At 46.5% G+C, this 26,404-nt stretch overlaps 1 protein-coding gene across 3 annotated transcripts in view; it reads right to left on the bottom strand.

The window, feature by feature from the left end:
• Positions 1-1,409: 1,409 nt before the first annotated feature.
• The window catches only part of LPAR2 (lysophosphatidic acid receptor 2), a 57,531-nt gene continuing 32,536 nt past the window's right edge, over positions 1,410-26,404 (bottom strand). For all 3 annotated transcript variants that reach the window (XM_079967855.1, XM_079967856.1, XM_079967857.1), the window contains 2 exons: positions 14,556-15,307; positions 1,410-5,685 (listed from right to left, as the gene is read on the bottom strand). In XM_079967855.1, the coding sequence (XP_079823981.1) occupies positions 5,384-5,685; positions 14,556-15,288 (1,035 nt within the window). In that variant the 5' untranslated portion in view covers positions 15,289-15,307 and the 3' untranslated portion in view covers positions 1,410-5,383. The remainder of the gene's footprint in view (positions 5,686-14,555; positions 15,308-26,404) is intronic.

Here is a 26,404-nt window from a genome sequence, read left to right as displayed (position 1 = left end):
CAACAGTTGCAGCCCTTTTACTCCCAAACTCAGTCTTCTTTATGAAATACAGTGGTACCTTGGGTTAAGAACATAATTCATTCTGGAGGTCTGTTCTTAACCCGAAACCGTTCTTAACCTGAAGCACCACTTTAGCTAATGGGGCCTCCTGCTGCCACCATGCCACCGGAGCACGATTTCTGTTCTCATCCTGAAGCAAAGTTCTTAACCCGAGGTAATATTTCTGGGTTCGCGGAGTCTGTAACCTGAAGCGTATGTAACCTGAAGCATATGTAACCCAAGGTAAAGAGAAGCTGAACTAAACGGAGGCTGTAGCTTTTGAAACCCCTGATTTATGCTCCAACAGCTCAAATGTTTCAAAAATTAGCATCCTGTAATGCCTAGGAAGAGGTGGGGCTGTGCGCAATTTGTGGGAAGGGTTGCCACAGAGAAGGTGTGCTGGTCAGTGTGGTGGGGAGCCTGTGCCTGCCAGATGTTGTTGAACTCCAGCTTCCATCAGCTGTGGCCAGCATGGCTGTTGGTGGGGGATGATGGGAGTTGTGGTTCTGCAATATCTGGAGGGCCAGAGATTCCCCACCTCTGGTTCCACATCTGCAGCCCAACAGAGCAAGGGTGAGGTCAGAAGGCTCTTGGAGAGCTCTCCTTCTCCAGTCCCAGAAGCAATACAAACTGCTCATTGGACCCTCCTGAAAGCCAAGTGAGGTATTTGGGAGAGAACAATGTAGCTCATCTCTCACTACAAGGATCCATTCACAAACAGTGGAGAGCCATGGTTTAGGCAGCTGGTCATTTGGCTCTCCCACAAACAGCACACCTTTTAAAAGTGTCCACATGTCCTGTTAATAAATGAGGTAATCTGGAAAAGAAACACAAGAGACTTTCTAAAATCAGTTTGGCGTAATCAGCTTAATTTTTCCAAGGGTCATTTGTGGAAGCACCAAGCAACCTGTGCAGATTTGTCCCTGTGCACAACTGTCAAGCATCCATGACAGACTCTTGAGACTGAAGAAAACGCAGCCAGTTTCTTGTAAGCAGCTGTCCAGTTACCTTTATCCACATCCAGCTCTTACTTCCGTGCCAGAAAGCAAACTGGACTCCATTTTAAACATCAAGCTGCACTAGTCCCCCAGCCAGACTTTCTGATAGCTCCAGCCCTGCTTAAGCAGCCATTCAAAGGAGCCCCAAACATTTGAGGGATTGAGGACTGGAAGCTGACTGAAGATGTCACTTCACAATCAACTGGGAAGTTGTCCTGCACACCTCTAAACAGAAATGGAAGTGAACTGAACAAGACCAGCAATCCCATCCATCTCAGTGGGGTTTGCCCTGGGAGGAAATGCCAGTGGGTCATTTGCCCACGGGGCTGATCTGCCTGCTCTTAATGGTACCTAGACTCTACTCCAGCTCAGTTTTGGATTATCATTATTATATTTATTTAGTTATAGCCCACCTTTTCATCAGACAGGGGCTCAAGACAGCTTACAGATAGAAACAGCCAAAAACATAAGTGGGGGGGTAGTAATTAAAAAGCAATTAAACACTAATAGAATCAAACCACCATAGCCTGGTAGCAGTATTGCACAGCTCCTGTTCATTCCAGTGGGGCTTGTCTAGGAAATCCTCCTGCTCTGTTGCACCCAGTGTATGAATGATGGGACCTAAAATCTGGGGAGGGGCTGCAGCTCAGTGGTAAAATCTCTGCTTTGCAGGTGGTCGGTCCCATGTCCCATCCCTGCCACCTCCAGTTAAAAGGCTAAAGCAGCAGATGAGGTACACCTCATCTCTCATGCCTGAAACACAGACAAGCAGCCGCCAGTCAGCATAGTTGAGCTTAGATGGAGAGTCTGAGCAGGACAAAGGCAGTTCCCTCTGTTTGTGCTTTAAGTGAAATGGGGGCAATAGCTTTGGGAACTGGTAGGAACCAACCGTCTCCCAAGGAGTATTCGCAAGCAGAAGACACAGAGACTGAGAGGGACAGAGCTTGACTAAGCTAGGACAGTGTCAGGTGGTGGAACATTAATGTGCAAGGCAGCAGAGTGCTGTGCTGTCATGCATCTCCTTTGCCCTGTGCCATGCTGGATGTTGAGGAGCCCCATGTGTTCTGCAGGCTCTCAGTGCAGTTCACCCATGTCATCTGCTGCCACAAGGCTGCCCTTCCTTCAGCGGCATCTTCTCCCCTCTGGCAAGTGCTGCTTCTTTCCCCATCCCTTTGCTAGCAATGCCTACCAGGGATGAGGGAAGCTCATGTGGTGTCGGACGGCAGCTGCCATCACCCCTGACCAAGCTGGCTGGGGAAGGAGGGCCACAGGCTCCCTATCCTTACAGGTGCAAGTGGTGGGGACGGAATCAGCTGCATTCCACCTGCACTACTTTACTGTCAAAGTGGGCCCTCCCTTTGTCTTGCCACTGCAGCCCAGCTCTCCCCCCCCCCCCCGGCATTTGCCCTTTGTACTGGGTTTCAGTTCCACTGCTCCTTCGCCATGCTGGTGCCCTCCAGATGCTGTTGGGACTACGAGGCACACCTGGAGAGTACCAGGTTGAAAGGCTGCATTCTGTCCTTGTCTCCTGATGGAGAATTGTCAGCCCTCCCTTTCCCCTTTAATCATTTTGCCTCATTCACAAAAATATTTTGGGCAAGTCTCTCTCACCAGTAGCCTATGACAGAGCCAAGTGCTCAACCTACTTCCAGGGCCAACTGAAATGTAGTTTGTCATACAGTTTGCCTTGGAGTAACTGATTTCTCTTTAACAAATAGCCAGCAATGTTTGTTTGTGTGTGTGTGTGTGTGTGCGCGCGCGCTCCCAAGCTAAACCTTAGTGAGGGGGAACGGGGTATTTACAGAGGCTCACCCACCCAGCCCAGTTTGCAGCATGCTCTCCCCAAGGAAGCTCACCTGGCATTACTTAACTAACGTTACTTCAGTACCAGGCAAAGACTTTCCACTTCTCCCACACCTTTTGAATAAGCCTTTCATAATAATAATAATAATAATAATAATAATAATAATAATAATAATAATTGTATTTAGTGTCTTTTATTATCATGCTTCCTGTAAACTGATGCTTGGCTCACGTGTTCATTTTCTGATTTGCGCCGTTATATTGGATTGTTTTAAGATTGCATTGTACATCACCTAGAGGCTGCAGCAGCATTGGCAACCAACGTATGCAATAAAACACAGCTTTTATAAATCCCTTCCTGCCGCAGCTTTGGTAAGAATCACTGCCTCCTTCCACAGTGAAAAGTGGTGAGAATGAATGGTGGAGCCCATGACATTCTCTACCCACCCTGAACAGCTTCTTCCAGTCACAACCACAGCAGGGACAAAACTTCCAGAGTGCACCTGTGCATGCACAACATAAGACACTTGCTGACTTACACAATGGTCTAGGCTCACCATCCCTTTGGAGTGAGGACTGATCCTGTGCCTTTAACAGCAGCTTCTTCTGCAGACATTGACAGGGAACAGTCTTACCTCTATGCCATGAAAAGTGCCACCAGCTGATAGGTGCAGGTCAGGTGGCTACCAAAGGCAGGAGGAGCGGCCAGTTTCCCCCCTTCCCCTGCTTAGGTGGCAACATGAGCAGAAGGGAGAAGGACACCTTCGCATCAGTCCAGGCTAACCATATTATTCCAATCACTTTTGTCCGTCTACCAACACATTATTTTATTCTTGGCATATATGATATATTAAAAAACCCATCACAGTTTTCCAGAAAAGGTGTTGGGGGGTGTGTGCATTGCAAATTGTGAAATTTACACAGTGGAAAAGAAGCATGGGTTCTTCCAACTCATATTTTTGCATGTTGATGGGCCAACTCAGAAGAGTGAATGCTTATAGGGGCTGCTGGCTTTGGGACACCTGGGTTCAACTGTGCACATCTGGAAGAAAAGCTGAAGCACAGTTAGCATCGTAATCTCCTTGAGGGGGTGGGCTGAGTTCAGCCACCAAACTTCTGCCTGCTATGCAATTATTCAAGGCACAGGAGCAAACCTGCTGACTGACTCTTCACCCAGTGACTCTAAAGCAACTCAAGGCCAAGCCTGTGGGGGGAAACAATGGCATTTTACAGACAAGACCTCATGATGGAACCAGCCCTCTAACTGGGCATCATGCCTCTCTTTCAACAATGCAGGGGGTCCATTTCCTACAGCAAATGAGTTGTGGGAGCAAACAAAGCCTGGGCAGAAGAATATGATACTTAGCAAGCTAAACTATTCAGTCATCAGCTGGTGGGTGGCCAACACAGGACCTTCCAGTTGTGAGACTACAAATCAAATCCCATCATCCCCAGTTAGCATGGGCAATGGGCAGGGATGATGGGAGCTGTAGTCCCACAACACCTGGAGGGCACCACACTATCTGAGTGTCAGCTAAGCTGCCAAACTCCACCTCTAAGCATCAACCTTCAAAAAAAGAGAAAAGAATAATTGCTCTTGGCATGCTTAATTCTTGCCTATTGCTGCTGCAGTGTCTGTTCCTAGATAGAATGGGACCATTAATTCAGCCTAATTGTTACTTTGGATGTTGCCAGAAGGACAGCTGGCAACTGGGCCTTCTTGACCTGGAATCTCCAAGAGCATAAAACACAGAGGGGGGTAGAGGTTGTAACAGATTATTGGGGAGTTTGTGCAGTAGCAGAAGGCATGTGGGCTTTTGGGTCTCAGCCCTAGAATGGCTGTGCCAAGAAGGCAGTAATACTGAACAGGCTGGGGACAGAAAGTTCTTCACCCTACACAGAAACATTCTAGACAAGCACCTTGACATAGCAGGCGATGGCACCCCTCAGGACAGCTTGCTTAAAACAGCACTGCGCAAGAACAGAAAGGCAGGTATCCCGGTGGTTTCATTCCACCATTTTTCAAAGACTGTCCAAACATTTGTGTGCTTAAAAGAACTAGAAAAACAAGAGTCTGTCTTAAGAGCCCCCCCCCCCCAGTGTTAACAGACAGAGGGAGACTTGCTTGTTAGCTTGGGAAAGAAGCAGCTGTGGTGCAAACCAGTTTTGAACAGGTTCTTAACACAACAGCATTTTTAAGGTGCCTTTCAAGGTGTCATGCAAAGCAAGTGTGCTGATTCATTCCTTGGCTCTGTGAATAGTCACTGCATCCCAGATATGTGATCTCTACAGTTACAATACAGCACCATCTGTCGGGGGGGGGGGGCGCACATCGTCACAGTTGGGTGCTACAAACCAAGATGGCTGTCCTCATCCACAGATACAACAATGTCTCCTACAGACCCTGGCTGATAACCTTGGTCACAGCGCTTTCCCAGTTGCACCGCAGCCATGGTCTCTAGCCTCAAGACAGGCTGGTCTCCCATTGATTACCAAAAAGTTGGCTTCAGACAACCAGCATGAAGGAGCCTGAAAATGGCAGATTAGAGTGTGGAGTCCATCACTGGATGGCCATTCTGAGGCAATATCCTGTGCTCTGTGGTGCTGGACTTGACCGACGCAGGCGAGTACTTTGGCATCCTGTGACAGGCAAAGCAGAGAATCTTCCGAAAAGTGCTGCGCATCTCATTGTCCCGGTAGGAGTAGACGATGGCATTAATGAGTGAATTTATTTCAGCCAGAAGCAGGACATATTTCTCCACCGATAACACGTCACAGCTGTCACAGCCGAGGCCGTCCAAGAGGAGCACCACCTGTCCAGGGGTCCAGCAGATAACAAAGGCACCTAAGAACAGGAGAGAGGAATCTCTTTAGAATTTGGAAGAGATCAGCAGAGGCCTCCTGGTTCCAAGGGGTGGGACACTTCTTTGATATGCTCAGCACTTTTTTAAAAAATGTGGAAAATGCTTGCATGGTGGATGAGCACACACTCCTGCTCCCACACTGCTCTGAAAGCAGCAGGAGGAGCCGCCCTCAATGGTATTCCCCAGTTAAGAACAAGATTCTTGCATCAGTCATTCCATCAGAGTTCAGCACAGAGAAAGGGCACAGGACGACCCCATCAGCTCAGCTGCCAGGACCTCTGGCTATTCCTCTCTCAACTGATGCCTAGCCATTGCTGTTTAATAATAATAATAATAATAATAATAATAATAATAATAATAATACCTGCCCTTCACCAGCAGGTCCCAGGGCAGGTTGCAATTTAAAATTCAGAATTAAAAAGATCTAGAGCATACTAGACTACATGAACAATTTTCATCCCAGCTGGTTCTAATAAGAACTGTAACTTTTAAAAGAACTGCTACTTAAACTTGCATTTCTGCTTCTCTCCCCATCCCTTTTTCCTTTTGTGTCATGACTTTTGAGGGGGCTGCCTGACTACTGATCTTTGTGAGTTGTTCTGGGAGCCTTTTCAGCTGACGAGTGGAGTAAATATGCTTCAAAATGACAAAACCTGCAGAAATTCCCTCATCTACGTCATTATGAAAAGCTGCAGGAGCCTTGTCTTCTTCTCCTGGTGATCCTAGACAGCTGCTGGGTAAACCTTAAGAGGAAAAGGCTAGAATTCTCCATCTCTTCTCATGGCTATCAGACTTTCATGGTCTTTATCAAGAGATGCTTTTGCACTACTTTTTTATACAGTATATATATTTAGTGTTGAATCTATCTCAAAAATAGGGTCTGCAAAGTTGCACCCCTTATCCTCAGGTTGCCAACTGACCAGGGGAAAACATGTTCAAACCTGGATCTTGTGCCTCCACAAAAGTAGCCAGGAAACTTTTTGACCACATGAAAATAAGCATCACCATCCCTCAAAACCACAAACAATCTGCCCTGCTCCTCTAAACACAAATAACTGTGCATGAAAAATATCCATGCAAGCCTCCCTGGTGATTCTTTTCTACTCAAATCAAGGTTTATTACAGGACACCACCCTGTTCTCAGCTGGAGCTCATTACAGCTGGAGCTCCCCTCTTGCTTCAGCCCACCCCTACCCCGACCACTCAGCTTCCCCAGCAGAACTCATCCAAGGGTCCTTCATTTCCAAAGCCACTGCTGCACAGCTAGAGAGTAGCCTCTGGCCGACTGTTTAGGATAGCACAGCACACAGGAGCCTAAGAGCTTAGCAAAATCCAACCTTGGGCTTTTCTGAAATTCTGGTCATGCAGGCGGATACATCTGTTGCAGAAAGCAGGTAGCCAGCCGCATGCCAAAGTCAAGGGCATGAGAGCCCCATCCATCAACACCTGCATATCGGATTAAGTCAAGCTGTCCTACAGCTTGTGTACCAAACTGATTCTCCTTTGGAAGAAAGGAGGGAGGGAGGGAGCCCAAAAAGGGTCAGCCCACACACCCCAAGGAGCATACGGAGTGCACCATAACAAGCACATTCCTGCTCAAGAACATGTTATCTGCACTGAATGTCTCACACACAAATGCTTCCTCAGGACCCTCGGGATCTAAACCACTAATTTTCTAGGCACCAAGTACATAACTGTGCTGTCAACTGGCTAAAGGACTCTTAAGACAATTTCTCAGATGAGTTTCAACTGGTGACAGCCTCAAGCTATAAACATGGGAAGTATCTACAAATTGGGGGAAGCCACCAGGTTTCCAGAAGTACCAATACCAAACAAAAATTAAGGGGAGAAACTACCCCATGAGGACTGAGCATGGGTTTACAGCAGAGCTCAGCGAGGGCAAGCACATGCCCAGGAGGAAGGAAGCAACCAGGGGGAAAGGGCAAAGGGGGCTTCAGGATGGAATGGCGTACGTATCCTGACAAGGACGTGGCTAGCTGGAACCCTAAGGGCAGCACTCTGCACTGAAACATACTCTTGCAGGATCCACTTGTGCTGGAAGGCAAACAGCAAGGGAGGCCTGTGACCCTCATGTCATCCTTGTGGTCTGTTCAGGGAGCTCAGGATCAGGTTCGCCAGCTGAATCTGATTTCTCCAGCCCCATTTCAGCTTTTGGAAAATGCTAATTTCAACAAGTCACCCACACCAAGTAATGTTTCCAAAACAAATAAAAACACACAATTTTTGTAACTGTAAAACTATAGTGATCAGAATACTGACTCCTTTAATATTTTTAACTCTGATTATGAGGTGTATTTAACTAGAAGTCTGCTTAAAGCAGTGCACAAACCACTGTCATCCAGCAAAAGGTTTTATCTGAAAACTTTCCACCCGTCCTCTCCAGAAGAAAGGTCAAGATCATTCTTCCTTTGTGAAGTTCCTAGCTGCATGAGGTGTCTTAAAAGCTCATACAAACCCAGCCAGATAGGATAACACCATACATAACACCCCTCCCCCCAAAAAAAAAACCTCTAGAGAAGGGATTCTTGTCACTGGTCATCACAGAGAGTTTTATTGGTTTGAGAGAATGAATAAAGAATGAATAAAGAATGAATAAAGGTGCCTTTATTCATGCACCTTTAGCAGCACCTACATGTGACCCTGTAAGCAGGTACCATGACTATTTCTATACAGTAGAAAGCGCAACTTGCCAGTTACTATCCATCAAGAGGTTAAAAGAGGTTAATCTTCAAAATGGTTTACTGAAGCAAGACAATGAAGCAGCTGGCTTTAAAAAACCATAGATAAAATTAACAACAGTTGACGGTTTGGACATAATGGAACTGAAAATGGAAGCGGAGACTTCTGGCCTCTTCTTTGCAGCCTCTACTGCAGAAAGGATGTGTGTAGAGCAGCCATTCCCAACCCAGTGTGCCAGCCGCTTTGCGCTACAGCTCCCATCAGCAGGACACTGGGCTGGGAGAGACTGGTGTAGAGTCTCATCTACAGTATCTCAAAGACAGAAAACAGCTATTCCATGACCATATCATGGAGCCAAACTGAATTCTCCATCCATCCATCCATCCATCCATCCATCCATCCATGAAGCTAGGCAAGCAGATTGTAAGACCATGTCCCCCACTTAAAGGGCTTAGGATCCAGGATCCAAGGCAAGGGAAGAAACAACAGCACTAAAATAGTGACAATGAGGCAGGAGTACTTTCATGCTTTCTATCTTCTAGGAACACTTTCCCTGCTGGGTTTGCCATGGAATGCCTCCGCCTCCTCCATTGCTATGGGGGGCATGTTCTAAAGGGCAGTTTTCCCGTAGAGCAGGCTTCCTCAAACTTGGCCCTCCAGATGTTTTGAGACTACAATTCCCACCATCCCTGACCACTGGTCCTGCTAGCTAGGGATCGTGGGAGTTGTAGGCCAAAACATCTGGAGGGCTGAGTTTGAGGAAGCCTGCCGTAGAGTAACGGCCAGGCCTGAACTCCACCCACCAGTCAAAATGTGTCGTCGCCCCCGCCGGATGTGGAATCCTTGGATCCAGCCCCCACATGCCCTACATGAATTCACAGCACTCATTGAGACACACCTCAGTTTACTTCCCCTTCTACTGTTCTGGGGAGGAGAAACATCCGTCACAAGTACCAATTTGACAGGAACAAGTGAAAATGTGTCACCACGGCGGCAGCAGTGGCCCTCTGGCTCAGAGCAGAGCTTGTCCGTCTCCATTTACTATCTTCCTGAGGACCCTGCAGAGCCTTTCTAGGGAGATCGCTATTCCCTGGAGAAAGGGTCCAGAAAGCACGGGTGGGGGTGGTTCAGTGTGTGAAACCCAAACATCAAAATCCAGGGGTGTGTATTTATTTTAAAAATGAACTGAAAAATGAAAAGAGCCCTGCTTTGTTTTGAATAAAAACAAATAAAATCCCATCCACCCAACCCCCCACGCACCCCCAAAAAATCATTTCCCATTTACTTTTATTTGCAGCAATGTTTTGTTATGGAAAGAGTCTGGCCCACTGTGTACAGTTCACAAAGAGGGCACAAAAGAAGAAAAGTAAAAGTGAAAGATTGGAAACACTATACAGTTTAGATAACAGTTGGACTGTGTTTGTACACCTTTTTAAACTGCCTATAAAACTGGGATTCTTTGTACCTGCAATTTGGCAGGTATTGTGGCTTGTAGCAAGTAGTCCAAGTTTGCAATGTTCCTGCCATCTGGATGGCGAACACCAAAATCAGGGCATCAGAAGCCTGTTAGGATTGCCCACTGAAATAAACAGGGGAAACCTTAAAACAAATATACTGAAAAAGAACAGAGAAACAGCCTCCCCTGCCCTGCCTTTGCATAGCCCTTTTCAAAATCCACTTGGCTATGAACTTTGCCCGGTGGCCTAGGGCATCCCGTCGCTCAGCCTAACCATATTACACACAGGGCTGCTGTGGTTAAATGACAGCCTCTGCTCTTGGAAAGGGAGAATGGTAAGAAGTAACAAAGCAAGCCGCGCAAAGTGAGCCTCTGGTGGTCCAGAGAAAATGATGCAGACAAGGGGAGTTTGGAGACAGCTTGAAGAACCAGGAGCAGGTGCTGTCACTGCAGCAGCAGCAGAGGACCCAGGCGGAAGGAGCAGAATGGCAAAAAGTGCAGAGGGCATGAGAAGGGGAGCGGAAGCAGAGAGACAAATACAGCAGGAAATACGGATTGCACCTGCTGGTCCCTTGCCCAGCTTCCACATGTTTGAGGTGGTGTCTGCACAGGATCTAAACATGCGCACTCCAAGGTGCTCAGGGTCTGATCATATTATGTACCCTGAAAAATGGAGGACACAAGTGGCACATGCAGAACCCACTTGCATGAGTCCCTGTGCATGTACTCGCCCCAAAAAATCTATGTTAGCCTCTCTGTTCATTTGAATTTGTTTCACTTCTGTCCACTCAGCTGGTCATAAGTCAAAATAAAGACAGCAGGCAAAGCCCAGCATCCACACAAGTATTTGGAGGTTGTCAAAGCAACTACATCTTCTGTCCTTGCTTGCAAAAACTTAAGACTTACACCATCATGTACAATGGTACATGTAACTTCTGGTTACAGACGCTTCGGGTTACAGACGCCGCTAACCCAGAAATAGTACCTCGGGTTAAGAACTTTGCTTCAGGATGAGAACAGAAACTGTGTAGTGGCGGCGCGGCAGCAGCGGGAGGCCCCATTAGCTAAAGTGGTACCTCAGGTTAAGAACAGTTTCAGGTTAAGAATGGACCTCCAGAACAAATTAAGTTCTTAACCAGAGGTACCACTGTACTTGTGATATGAACTGGGAAATGAGGAAACCCAAAGGATGCTATAAAAAGCATATCTGTGCCCACCTATTTTTTAATTTTACTTTTTGCTCAGCGGCTCACCTACGAGGCAGTACCACACCATCACATTCAGTTAATCAGTTCCAGCCGCCTCCACATTTGTCCTGGAAGCAAGTCCTCTCTGCAAGTGGCTTGTGGGATGAGGGAGGGATGGAGGGGCACAAACCCACCGGTTTCTTATGCCTGAGCACCATCACGCCAGGACTGTCTTCCTTCGAAACCTCCTCACTGTTCCCGATAAGTACTAGGTTTTCACCTACCCTAGGTGAAAATGAAGCTCCAGTATATATAACAGCACTTGTTTCATCCCCAGACAAAATGTGCATTATAAATTCCTGGGGAATCTTCGGCTTTTGCTGGTGGTGCAATGCAAAGCAAACAGCTGGCAGGCCACAGGCTTGATACACAGTACAGTAAACCTAGGGACGCAGGTGGTGCTGTGGTTTGAACCTTCTGATCGGAAGGTTGGTGTTTCAAATGCACATGACAGGGTGAGCTCCTGTTGCTCCATCCCAGCTTCTGCCAACCTAACAGTTCGAAAGCACACTAGTGCAAGTAGATAAATAGGTACCACTGCAGTGGGAAGGTAAACAGCATTTCTGTGCACTCTGGTTTCCATCACGGTGTTCTGTTGCACCAGAAGCGGTTTAGTCCTGCTGGCCACATGACCTGGAAAGATGTCTGTGGACAAACGCCGGCTTCCTCGGCCTGAAAGTGAGATGAGTGCCACACCTCATAGCCATCTTTGACTGGAATTAACCATCCAGGGGTCCTTTAGCTTTTTACTTTACAATAAGGCTGCAAATTACACACATTTAACTTGTACACATTCAGCTTTATGTGTGTGGCAAAAAAACCCAAACAAAACAAAACCCTAAGGGCAGAGCTTTGAGAAAAATGACTTTGGCAATCCCACCTGCCCTTGACCCAGTGGGTTTTGATTTTGGCTTTGGTTGTGATCCCCAGAAAGTAACCCTTGTGTAAGTTGTGGGCTTACTATACACTGATGGCACTAAATCCGACGACTATCCCCAGTTCCAGGGGCCTGGACATCATGTAACTAACATAATACAACTTTTGCATCTCTTGAATTTGAACTTCGCATTTCTCCTCCTGGTTAACTGCTCATTTTAGCTCTGGCTGCCTAGTTTAAAAAGTCCTGATCCCCCCCCCCCCCCGCCCCTTGGCCACCCTCATTGGCCACCCTCACTCTAAAGCAGCAATAGGAGCAAAGAACTGAATGAAGATATGGGACCACCACTCCGTCTGGCGGCACAAAAACCAGCAGGGCATGCTGCTCCTGCTGCCGTCGTCAATGAGGCTCATTTGGCGAGGAGTAGGGGTGGGGCCCTCTGGACTGGCTGGCACCACCAGGAGCAAGGCTGGCTCTGCTCCCAGTGTACAGCTAGACACAGCACCACAGCTTGGCTCATCCCAAACCTGGAGCCGGGCCTGTGGACATCCTTAACTATTCCAAGGGGAAAGCTGCTAAAGCCAGTATTCTCAAAGAATCAGTGTGGTTACAGAGTTTGGCTATCCGCTTCCTAAAGCTTTATCCTCTGAGGAAAAGCTATTCTGCGTGAAGAATGAAATTCATTTCCCCTCTGGTCCTGTCATACATTCCTCAGATCATCATCATCTGGCCATTCCAAGACCTCAGGGAGATCCTGTCACACATCCACACGTGCCAACACACAGCCAAGATGTTGCATCCACACAGCAGGGGGCCTGACAGCGTTCTCCTGACTCCCTCCAAGCCCTCGGGGAGCCAAACTTTGGCAGACTTCTCTTGTGCAACCCTGTCAAGGCCTGGCTCAATTCCAGCCCTGCTTCCTTTGGGCAAAGTCAAATATTATGTGCACCACCCCACCAGAAAAAAGAAGAAAAAGCTTAGCCACTTCTGGGGTGAATCATAGTAGCTGGCTCTTTCAATTCATGCTAACTTGGCTTTATGTCTTGAAAGTCACTAATTCAAAAGCCCACATCACCACAGATGCTTCCTGCTAGCTAGGGATAATGGGAGTTGTAGTCCAACAACAGCTGGGGACCCAACTCTGATGCAACATGGCCCCTGCACACTTAATCAATGGATGGCATGGATCCCACTTTACTTCTTAGCCCAGGCATTGCAAAGCCAGCCACTGCACACTTCAGTAGCCCTGTGAACTGGTCATCTTGGAGAATCATTTGGAGAAACACAAGCCAGCAGCTGATCACTACAAGGATAAACATGGAAAGAGGAGAGCACAAACTCAACCAAAGTCTAGTGGGGGACTCCATGCACACTTTGTGGAGGGCCATCAATACTCTTTTGAAGACCAAAAGGTTAAACAGAGATGAAAATAAGTAAGACCTTGATCATCCCAAGAGTATGCATGCAGACACATGGGAAGATCTAGGGTGGCATAATGTACATCTTCTGGAAGTCAGTCTTGAAATTATCAAACCAGTTAGTTGCCTGTGGAGAGTAAGAATTACCTCCTGGCAGGTAAGAGTTACAGAAGCAAGTTCTTCCACCACCATTTAAACCCACAGAAAACTAAAGTAAGGGTGTAGTAGACTCAACTAAAATAAGGCCGGGTAGAGGAAGAAAAAGAACAGTGTGGACTAGTACAATTTGTAATGTAAATCCCCCAGTAACCACCGTTATAAACTATCAAGGGTTAAACTATAGATTTCAAAGGGAGACTGCAAAGAGACGAAAAGATGGATAAGGACAGATAAAAAAATAATGTTTATATTCTCAGGATTGCTGTACATTCCAAGACTGTGGTCTGGGGGACAGAAGTGTATTTTGCCAGACAAAATGTCTGTTGCCTTGCAAAATAAACCCCTGGGTGTGCACGAGCCAGGGGTTCACTGAGGCTTGTTTCAGATAATCTAGGTGACAATTTGGCATGAGTGACTATCTTGACATAATCTGCTAAAGGCATAAAACCTTGCCTTGGTTTGGAGATGAGTGGGTTCAAAGGGTGGCTTCCCTGAAGGCAGCCCTGTTTAGCAAAGCTTTTAACGTGTGACATTTTAATGTATTTTAAAATCTTTGTTGGAAGTCACCCAGAGTGGTTGGGGAGACGCAGCCAGATGGGCAGTGTACAAATAATATATTATTATTATTATTATTATTATTATTATTATTATTATTATTATTAAAGCCAGATTCGAACGGGGATCATCTCTCATTTCTAGTTTATGGGCCACCAGAAGGCAATCCTTGGGATAGACCCACCGAAGGATAAACCTGGTGCATTATATGTTGAGATTGTAACCAACAGACCAAGCTAATCTCTGTCTAGAACAGAGATATTCTCCATTCATTTTCATTCCTTGAAGCTGGCATTTCAAACAGCCAACAACAAGGGACACCTACCAATCCATAGCCAAGGAAGGTGTCAGCAGAAGCAAGTAGTCTGCATCTGCATCTTTCCCAGAAAGAAATTCTTGACTGCAAAGAAACTGGAGGTCTGATGAGACATTTACTTACTGAGGATAATGATAACTGTCTTGATGAGATTGATCATGGTCTCCCTGTAACGCGGATGGAAGCTGGTGTGCCTGGACATGCGAGCCATCTTCCTCTTGACGTAGATGAAAATGTGAGTGTAGACGACCACCATGATGAGGAAGATGAAGAGGTTGGAGATGGCCCAAAAGGTCAAGTACCTTCGGCTGTAGAGCGGAGCCATCCTTGAGCAGTCCTTCAGGCTACACAGACAGTGCCAGCCGTACGAGGGGATGAGGCCAAGCAGCAGAGCTGTTAGCCAGATGCAGACAATGAGAATTATGACTCGCTGGTTGGACATCTTGCTATGGAGCTGCATGGTGAACACTGTCTGGTGTCGCTCCACCGCAATGGCCAGGAGGTTGACCACAGAGGCTGTCAGGCTGGTATCCAGGAGGCTTTGCCTGACAAACCAAGTCTTGAGAGAAAGCTGGGCTGTGTTGGGTCCCGTGTGGAACATCAGGAACAAATAAGCAATGCCGGCAAAGAGGTCGGCAGCAGCCAGATTCCCCAGCAGGTAATAGATCGGATAATGGAAGCGCTTGTTGATCGCAATGGCTGTAATGACCAGCAGGTTGGTGAGAAGCACAATGATGCTGACCGTCAGGCCCAGAACAACCACCAGAACATCCTTGTTCCTCCACACTCGGGACAGCTCCTTGCCACTGTTGTTGTAGAAGAACTCAATGGTCTCGTTGTAGTAACACCTGGTCATCTTTTCAAATCGTCAGTCCCTGTGGTAGAGAGAGAAACAAAAAAGAAAACAAGTCTTCTGTTCAGCTTGCCTTTAACCTTGGAGAGAGGGCAGGGAGGCAGGGCCAGCTGGCATAACATTTCCTGCTCATCTGAGGCACAAATTGCTCTCCAGTTTCTCATCCCCAAGATAAGCACAAACTGAGTTCCCCCCAATCTGGCTGTCACCACAGGGCCTGGCTCATTTAAGATAAACGTGTATTGTATGGCTACCAGCAGCGTTGGCCCAAGACATTTTGCCACTTGAGGCAAAACAGAAAATGGTGCCCCCTGCCTCCTCCTCCTGAGGCAACTGGAAGCGGCCTGGGGAAGCCATGGGGTGCTGGAAGGAGGCAGAGGAGAAAAACGGCCAGAGAGGCCAGGTGGCAGCACCATCAAAGGTACTGGTGGGCACCCAGCCCACCCCCGGGTGACATGTTGGCAACCCCTGCAGTTGCTTCATTCATTGTTTACTGCATACTTTCATCTTTCTCCAATTCCCCTTCTCACATGCTTATTTTTTTTTTAAGAAGAGAAAAAGAAAAGTACAGGAAACAACCACTTTGTGTGCATTCAAAGCATGTGTGATCATGCATGACTGCATTGCTATGACCTCAAAGTGGCTGGAAAAGGGGGAAGAAGCAGAACAGGAGGGGGGCGGGGCAGAGTGGGCAGAGTGGACTCATGTAAGCTCCACCCACGTGCGCAATGAACCGCAACACAACCCCCACGCAAATCAACCAACTGAAAGGCAAATAGTTTAATCTATTGGTCCCCCCCAAAAAACCTGGAGCCCACCAGATGTTTTGTGCTACAATTCTGATCAGACCCAGCATAGTGCTGGCTGAGGCTGATGGAAGTTGCCGTCCAAAACATCCAGCGCGCACCCAATTGGGGAGGGAAGGCTGAGTTTCCTGTTCCCCAGAACTCTTCTATCTGGTGTCCAGGACATGGGCCACAGCCACTGAAGCCGTCCGCACACACGACAGGATGCAGTTGTCACAGATGGTCGCCGCCAATTCTGTTTCAAACACAAAAACCAGGATTAAACGCTAGCTAGTGAATGAGAGGTAAGTTTGGGAATCAAGCCTACATGCTCAGTCCCTCTTCTGTTTACAAAAGATACCCTTCTAAAACCAAACCTATTTTTAAAAAATACAAATTCAAACCTTTATCTCAGCAAGTTCACAATTCAAGCTTTGACATTTACCATTTGTGCTACAATTGTGCATACAAACAAAAAAGGAACAATCCCATGTATAAGCGAAATTATACAACTCCCTGGTATTCCATCATCCCTTTTGAATCTGTTCCACATAGATATGTGAGGAGAGGTTAGCTAGTAATCTTACAACTGCCCCCAACTATTTATTTATTTTTCAAAAAATGCTGACAAAAGAAGCAAAAAGAATTCTCTTTGGAATAGCTAATGGAGTAAATTACCGTAGGTGCCTGTTTCATTAAAAAATGGGCAGAGGTTTTAAATAATACACCTCACTGGAAATAACCTTATTATGGAAGGAATTTAGGACATTGTAAAAGAGTTGGCGTCTAGTTATATTAAGGCTGCCATCCACAGCATGGATTGGGCAAAGTTCCAACTGAATTTAGATGTCAGCATGCAACAGATCAAGTGCTTTGCATGTAATGTGTTTAACATCAGGTTCTGCCCCTGTACTCTTAGCAATGCATGAAGGAGGCTATTACATGAGATATTTAATAATGGAAATTAATCTCTTGTATTAATAGGATTAATTAGCTGTTTATGGACAAACTCCTCGTGGAACATTTGATCCCTAGGGCATGCATGTGCATGTCTATTACATTCCATTTAGTATTAGCTGAAGCAGTTACACAAAGGAATGCTATTTGGGGGGCTACATGGAATACTAAGTGTGCCGGGAAGGGGGGGGACATAATAACTGTGCTTAGAATAAGCTGCATAACATTTGCATAACTGAAGTGTAGAAGCTGGGTGTTTGGAAGAATTGCAGATGTTTCGGCAGGGATACATAGTGAAGGCAAAGGGCAAGGAAGAGGAGACTCCAATGTCTTCGGCACGCAGAGAAAAAAACTTGAAGCCTTAGCTAACACCTCTTGTGGCTTCCTAGCCATGTTTGAAATTAGCCAGGCACATTTCAACAAACTCAGTATTATTTCAAAAGTTGTTTGAGGAACTATGAAACACACCCCACCAATTATCCAGGAATTGTTATTTCTACCCTGCCCATCTGGCTGGGTTTTCCCAGCCACTCTGGGTGGTTTCTAGCAAAAGATTAGAAAGGATTTAGGCCCAAAGTGGAAAACTCTTATCCCGTTTATTCCCCTTAACACAGATTAGATGTTTAAGTACAAACTGGAGCAATTGGAGCACCAGGGCTGTTGTAAGGCTGCTCTTTAACAGGCATGGCTTACCCCAAAGAATCCTGGGAACAGGGATGGATTATGAAAACCATTCTGGGGTTGCTGTTCTGTGCAGAGAATAGGGCTCTCCTAAGAATGATCTGCAGTTTCCAGGAGTGTGACGGAAGCCACTATGTGGTATAAAAACACTTTCGATGTCTGGTGCAGGTGTGGTTAAGACTGCTCTCCCCACTTTGATAGGTTCTGCTCAAGTAGCAGATGGAAAGCAGGAGAAGATTCAACCGGTCACTGAAAGTGCTATTTGCTCCAATCCCTCATGGACATCTAGCTGCTAAAGGCCCATCCACTCTTTGAGAGAGGGAAACAAAAAGGAGCCTCCTATGCTAGGAGCCCAACTCCAATTTGTACTTAAACATCTAATCTGTGTTAAGGGGAATAAACGGGATAAGAGTTTTCCACTTTGGGTCTAAATCCTTTCTAATCTTTTGCTAGATGCCACCCAGAGTGGCTGGGGAAACCCAGCCAGATGGGCAGGGTAGAAATAATAAATTATGATAATATTATTATTATCCTTGAACTTTGGGGGGGGGGACAGTCCCACCCACCGAATGTGGCTTGCAGAAAATGAGAAGCCTGCAGAGGATGAGGAACGCCAGAGAGTCAGGCCTTTGCTTCACCCACAGTTTTGCTGAAGAGGCAAAACTCTTGGGACAAGATAGAGGCCAAACCTGGAAAATTTGCCCAGATCTGATAAGAAGAAAGCCTTCCTCAGGAATATTTCCTCCCCAAGTTGTGGGTGTGGGAGATGCTGCCGCCAACATTTTTTGTTGCCACAGCTGTTCTGGTTCAAAAATTATCAAGCAGTAATGATCTGGGTTTGTTTATCTCTCCAGGGCCAAGCAGCAATCCAAGGGCACTTTGCTGCCTAGGGGGCTTCAGCTGCAGGATTTTCTCTGGCGTTCATGGCAAGCGGCTGATTCCAGGACAGGCGCCTGCTAAAGAGCCCCCGGGAGGCAGAGAAGGCAGAAGAGAGAATGGGTGTTTCAGGGACAAGATACTGGGTGCTGGTCAGGGTTTCACCTACATCATCCCTACACATAGAATCATAGAATCATAGAGTTGGAAGAGACCACAAGGGCCATCGAGTCCAACCCCCTGCCAAGCAGGAAACACCATCAGAGCACTCCTCACATATGGTTGTCAAGCCTCTGCTTAAAGACCTCCAAAGAAGGAGACTCCACCACACTCCTTGGCAGCAAATTCCACTGTCAAACAGCTCTTACTGTCAGGAAGTTCTTCCTAATGTTTAGGTGGAATCTTCTTTCTTGTAGTTTGGATCCATTGCTCCGTGTCTGCTTCGCTGGAGCAGCAGAAAACAACCTTTCTCCCTCCTCTATGTGACATCCTTTTATATATTTGAACATGGCTATCATATCACCCCTTAACCTCCTCTTCTCCAGGCTAAACATGCCCAGCTCCCTTAGCCGTTCCTCATAAGGCATCGTTTCCAGGCCTTTGAGCATTTTGGTTGCCCTCCTCTGGACACGTTCCAGTTTGTCAGTGTCCTTCTTGAACTGTGGTGCCCAGAACTGGACACAGTCCTCCAGGTGAGGTCTGACCAGAGCAGAATACAGTGGCACTATTACTTCCCTTGATCTAGATGCAATACTCCTATTGATGCAGCCCAGAATTGCATTGGCTTTTTTAGCTGCCGCGTCACACTGTTGGCTCATGTCAAGTTTGTGGTCAACCAAGACTCCTAGATCCTTTTCACATGTACTGCTCTCAAGCCAGGTGTCACCCATCTTGTATTTGTGCCTCTCATTTTTTTTGCCCAAGTGCAATACTTTACATTTCTCCCTATTAAAATTCATCTTGTTTGTTTTGGCCCAGTTCTCTAATCTGTCAAGGTCATTTTGAAGTGTGATCCTGTCCTCTGGGGTGTTAGCCACCCCTCCCAGTTTGGTGTCATCTGCAAATTTGATCAGGATGCCCTTGAGTCCATCATCCAAGTCGTTGATAAAGATGTTGAATAAGACCGGGCCCAAGACAGAACCCTGTGGCACCCCACTAGTCACTCTTCTCCAGGATGAAGAGGAACCATTGATGAGCACCCTTTGGGTTCGGTCAGTCAGCCAGTTACAAATCCACTGAGTGGTAGCATAGTCAAGACCGCATTTTACCAGCTTCTTTACAAGAATATCATGGGGCACCTTGTCAAATGCCTTGCTGAAATCAAGGTAGGCTACATCCACTGCGTTCCCTTCATCTACCAGGCTTGTAATTCTGTCAAAAAAACTTATGATCCTGTCCTCTGGGGTGTTAGCCACCCCTCCCAGTTTGGTGTCATCTGCAAATTTGATCAGGATGCCCTTGAGTCCATCATCCAAGTCGTTGATGATGATGGATGATGGACTCAAGGGCATCCTGATCAAATCTGCATATGACACCAAACTGGGAGGGGTGTAGGAAAGCTATTATGAAATCTATTCTGTATTTTTCATTCTCTTCTTTAATTTTAAAAGAAGAAGCAGCTAATAAAACATATGGATAAGTTCCTCTATTTGAAAAGTGTGCTTGTTTTAATTCTATTTTTGCAGAATTTTAATACTCTAACTGTATTTTATTGTAATTCCTAATTACATCAAAAGTTATATTAGATAGGAAATTGGGATAAAGTTGTATGACGGGTCATATGCAAATATCTTCACACACCCACACACCCTTTATCAAAAAAAGAACCCAGCACAGGTAATTTGCAAGGAGGACTGTAGCTAGGTAGCAGAGCACATGTGTTGTGTGCAAAAGGTCCCAGAGGGAGAAGAGTAGGGATGTACAGTAATCCTGAAACCTGCACACATTTAATTTGCGCACATTCAGCTTTACACGCTTGGCAAAACTTTAACAAATACAGTGGTACCTCGAGTTACAAATGCTTCAGGTTACAGACGCTTCAGGTTACAGACTCCACTAACCCAGAAATAGTACCTCGGGTTAAGAACTTTGCTTCAGGATGAGAACACAAATTGTGCTCCGGCGGCGCAGCAGCAGCAGGAGGCCCCATTAGCTAAAGTGGTACCTCAGGTTAAGAACAGTTTCAGGTTAAGAACGGACCTACAGAACAACTTAAGTATTTAACCCGAGGTACCACTGCAGATAAAAAGGGGGCAGAAAGGAGGAAAAAACTTTGGCAATCCCACCCACCATTGCAGCCAATGAGTTTTGGCTATACATGATTTTGGCTTCAGGCGCAATGTTCGGCACACAACCCCTGCAAAGGTTGAGGGCTTCCTGTATGTTACTCATTATCAATTGCACCACAGACATTATGCAAGAAGTGTCTCGACAGGAGCACTGCAGTAACTAACCTTGATTCCAGTTTTTGCTCTAGAGAAATCATATTGCTCAGTTCACAGGTTATAGTTCTGACTTAGTGGTGAAGTACCACAGGATTCAACTATAACCACAATGTTCATACCATTATCATAATGTACAAATACTTCTCAGAGCTTCTAAGGTAACTGTGGAGGTCTGGTCTTCCATGCCATGAATGGAAGATGGCCAAGTATACATTATTCTGTTCTGTATTTACATCTTCTGTTGAACCCATCCTCATGAGGTTCCTCAGCCCCCATACATCTTAAAGGTAAAGGGACCCCTGACCATTAGGTCCAGCCGTGGATGACTCTGGGGTTGTGGCGCTCATCTCGCTTTATATTGGCCAAGGGAGCTGGCGTACATGTGGCCGGGTCATGTGGCAAACCAGAGCAGCGCAAGGAAACGCCGTTTACCTTCCCGACGGAGCGGTACCTATTTATCTACTTGCACTTTGACGTGCTTTCGAACTGCTAGGTGGGCAGGAGCTGGGACCAAGCAACAGGAGCTCACCCCATCGTGGGGATTCGAATCGCTGACCTGATCAACAAGTCCTAGGCCCTGTGGTTTAACCCACAGCGCCACCTGCGTCTTAAGTTTCAGGAAATAGTGTAAAAAGGAGACTTTTGAATGCTGTTTGAGCACAAAACCATTTCTCTGATCCTGTACATGGATTCCAAACCGTGCTGAACAGTTGATTCCTTTTATCAGAAATACCGCATATCATTTAGACTGATCAACAAAGCAGAAATATGAAAATGTGGGTGCAAGGCCTGCCCCCTCCACTTGTAAATCAGTTTGGACCCAACTGGCTCAAAGCCAAGGATGCTGACTAAACCTATTTATGGATTGCTGTGATTCACCCCAAGTGTTTTGAGTTCCAGCATAGTGAGTCGTAACTCAGCTAAGCAGCCCTAACTATAAACACCCCCAAAAAAGAAAGGAAAGGAAAAAAGATCATTTTGTGTTATGAGCATTTTATCTGGGCTTGACCATTCACAGATTGGCCATGGGCATTTACGTTAAAAAGAGACAAGAGAGAGGGGCCTCTAATTCTTGGGCTTTAAAGAAATCTATTCAATGTGATTAAAAAAACAACAACAATTAAGCACATCACAAGCCTTAACAGCTAACAATACAAAACTCCTCATTCCAGTCTGTTAGAGTCAGTACTAATTTGTGGCATTTTAAATGCATCTGCAACTGCCCTAACTGGCAATGCAACGTCCATCATTCCGTCCAGGGTTAGCAGAATCGGAGAGAGCAAGCAAGGCCGCTGCTGGGGGTGTAGAATTCCAGCTGGATAAGTGTCTTAGACCCACATTTTAGTCTCTAGCTAGGCTTATGGATGAACTGGAGATTCTGTATACGGAGCGTAGCAGTTAGGTCCAGATTAACTAATGTGGAGCAGAACTGGAATCCCAGTGAACTTTTTATAGTCTAACCTGCTATTATTTTGCTGCTGAGCATTCCATAATAATCCAAGAAGGGAGCCCAGTTCCAGTTTGCCTGGTCCCAATCCATGGCCTTGTCACAGAGAAGCCTTGGCCCTCAACCGCTGGGGTTTCCAAGGTCAGGGAATCAAATCCAGAACAGTCATCTGAGGGCACCCCTTTCTTTTTTTCTGATGCCACATGTGAAGGGGCCATCCTTGGTGACACCCTTGGGTGGAGGCACACACTCCCACATGCCAATTGCCCACTGACACACACTTCAGCCCTCAAGGGGTGCACAACACCAGCCCCCCCCCGCACTGCACACCTGTGGCAAGATGAGGGCCATGCTAATAATAATAATAATAATAATAATAATAATAATAATAATAATAACAACAATCTTCAACCACTATTATCAAATGTACTGTAAGTGTTGGAATAACTTCTCTCTCTCTCTCTCTCTCTCTCTCTCTCTCTCTCCCTCCCTCCCTCTCCCTCTCCCTCTCTCTCCACACACAAACACACACATACACACACACACAGCTACCTTCACAGCAACCCTGTAAAATAGGTCAGTATCTCATCCTTACTTTTACTGTAAGATGCTGAAAGGCACCCACAAGATAAGGCTTTAATTTTTTAAAAAACAACAGCTACTCTGAAGTAGCCTGCAGTTAATTCCTGAGGGCTGGTCTGTGTATGAACTACAAATTCTGGCAGACTGTATATGAACTACAAATTCAGTGATAACCAAATGCCTTCTGCACATGCATAGAAGCATAAAGTTAAAGGTAAAGGACCCCTAACAGTTAAGTCCAGTCACAGACGTCTCTGGGGTTGCGGTGCTCAGCTCGTTTTACAGGCCAGGGGAGCCAGTGTTTGTCCGCTCCACAGACAGTTTTTCTGGGTTTTGTGGCCAGCATGACTAAGCCGCTTCTGGCGTAATGGAACATCAAAATCAGAGCAGCGCTCGGAAATGCCATTTACCTTCCTGCTGGAGCAGTACCTATTTATCTACTTGTACTTTTTTGGGGGGTGCTTTCAAACTGCTAGGTTGACAGGAGCTGGGACTGAGCAATGGGAGCTCACCCCATTGCAAGGATTCGAACCGCTGACCTTCTGATCGGCAAGCCCTAGGCTCAGTGGTTTAGACCACAACACCACCCATGTCCCTTAATGCCTAGAAGCATACTTACCATATTCTAGGGCTGACATCTAGCAAGATCCTCAGAGGGACATATAACAATGATATGAGGCTGACATCACAAGAATGCCAGTTCCACCAATAACAAAGTTGGTAAATAAATCCCAAAGCTATTCTGAGAAAAGCACCGAGAAAGGATCGGCCCAGAATATGAGGGCTATCCCTGGGAACAGTTTAAACTCACACCAGGTCTGAGAACCCTTAAATTGAGTTTTGCAGCTCTTGTTGGCTAGGCAGATAACATCCTTGCAGCAAACAACATCTGGGGCCAAATGGGATGAATAACTGAGTCTTTGTCCCTGGAGGATCAGTTAATCCCCTACCAGATAGACATGACCTCTCCTCCAAATATCCCCAATGCAACAAGGACAAGAAAGAGGCTTTTCTTATGGACAGTTGTGTCTACAGGCTGCCTGCTCCCTCCGGCCCTAGGACGGAGAGCAGGAGCATGGAAGCCTCCATCTGACAAGAGAACAGCCAAATAAAAACCTTCACTCTTGGGCCCCATCTGTACTAAACCTTTAAAGCAGCATCATACCACTTTAAACAGCCATGGCTTCTCCCCAAGATTCCCAAGTTTGCTGACAACTCTCAGCAGCCTTAACCAACAACAGTCCCTGGAAAAGCCAGGACTCTTTTAAAGTGGCATGAAACTGCTTCAAAGGGATAGGGAAGACGGGGCCTTGTACAGTTAACTGTACTGAATGGGAGTGTAATGGCACAGCACTGCAGAACATGAGGAGCATCACCTGCTGAAACCCCCTCCAAGATGCGGGACTCTGTTCTTTCAGTCACCACGCCAACTACTCCAACAGCCACTCCCAAGGCACAGGGGGCTGACCTTAGCACACAGAGAGGGAACCTGCGGCCACCAGACATGGTCAGACTCTGCTCCCATGAGCCTTGCCAGCCTTCTCAGTGGTCAGGGATGGAGCAGGCTGAAATCGGGCAACACCCGGCCTGCCACAAGGGTTAATTCTAGAGTTTATAGAGCAGAGATTGCCCCTGCCCTCAAGCTCACAATAGAAGAAGACATGGCATGGGGGGGGGGAGGAGCAGGAGGGATGCTCACCTCCAAAATGTGAAAAGCTTCCTCTCCTGTTTTCCCTGCCAGTATCAGGAGCCTCTTCCAATCAGATCACGAACTAATTGAACCAGGAGCACAGTTGGGGCTGCCTAGTGGGTCAAAGGTTTGGGCAGGATTGGCTCCACATATTGAACAGGCAAAGGGCTCTTTAACTCCTTCCCTCCCATGGGAACAGCAGCAAGGAGCCGGGTGGTGCTATGTTGATAGAAACTCTTCTGCATGGTCACAAGTGAGGGGAAGAGAAGGAGTTAAAGCGCCCTTTCTGACAGAGTGAGGGTCCCAGTAAAGGGAGGCTTCTTCTAAAGGACTTTGTTTCTTTAATTGTGTTATTAAATTACTACCCCGCCTTTTCTCCAAAAGGAACCCAGGTCTGCAAACACCAACAGAAAGCAACAATATAATTAAAACTAAGAATAAAAAAATACATTTAAGACATTTAAAAACAATTAAAGATAATTAAAAACAACTAAAAATATGTAAAATGTCCACATACACTTACAGCTCATAATTTCAAGATTGTCAGGAACAGAATCTGTTGTTTCAAGTGCCTCATGAAAGCGAAAGATAGGGACGGATGCATTGCCCCGGGGAGGACATTTTGCCAGTGAGGAAATGCTACCTGGAGGGCCCTGTCATGAATCCACACCAACTGGGCAGCACCCAGAGGTTTTCTGATGCTTATTGGGGACACTGGGGCATGCACTCTTTTAGGTACTTGGTCCCAAGCAATTTAGGTCCTTGTATGCCAATATGAGCCCCTTGAATTGGGCCTGGTAGCTCACTGGCAGCCAGCGCTGAACTTTTGGGACTGGTGACACATGGTCCCATCAAGCTGCCCCATTTACCAACCTAGCAGCCAGTTTCTGCAGTAGCTGCAGCCTCTGAGGTATCTTCAAGGGCAGTCCCAAGTGGAGCACATGGCAGGAGTCTAGGAAGGAGGTCACCAGAGCAAGGAAAGCTGAGGCCAAGGTGTCCGAATTCAGAACTGTCTGCAGCTCTTTCGAGACAGTGGTCATAACTCCCTCCTGTCGTGAGGCATGAACTGCTCCCTGGCCCAATCCTGAACCCACTTGTTGCTGTAGAAGACTGCTTGTGTGGAAGCTAAAATGAGCCCTTGGGTTGCCAGTTGCTTACCCATTCCAGACAATTAAGTCCTAGAATGGTATCACTGCAGTCTACTATCTCAGCTGCTGAAACACTTGCAAAAGTGTATTCGCATTTACTGCAGTGGAAACTTACTTGTGAGAAAATAGGCTACCAATTTCTGTTTTCTTCTTGCTTGGTCTGAACAGAAACCTGAGCAGGACTGAGAAATCCATGAACACCCACAGTTTAGCTATGCGCTGCCTGAAATTCCCTCTCTACATGACGATGGCAGCATATGTACCATACCTTCAAAATGCATTTACAAATGCAGCTTGTTAAGGGTGCTGGGATGTGTACCTCTGTGAGGGGTACTCTGGTTCCCAGGATTCTCTGGTGGAGTCATGTGCTTTAAATGTAGGATGTCTTAAGTAAAGGGACCCCTGACCATTAGGTCCAGTTGTGACCGACTCTGGGGTTGCACTGTTCATCTCGCTTTATTGGCCGAGGGAGCCGGCGTACAGCTTCTGGGTCATGTGGCCAGCATGAC

This window comes from Podarcis cretensis (assembly GCF_951804945.1).
Source record: "Podarcis cretensis genome assembly, chromosome: 2".
NCBI classification, from domain to species: Eukaryota; Metazoa; Chordata; class Lepidosauria; order Squamata; family Lacertidae; genus Podarcis; species Podarcis cretensis.
This window is presented reverse-complemented; position numbering and strand designations above follow the sequence as displayed.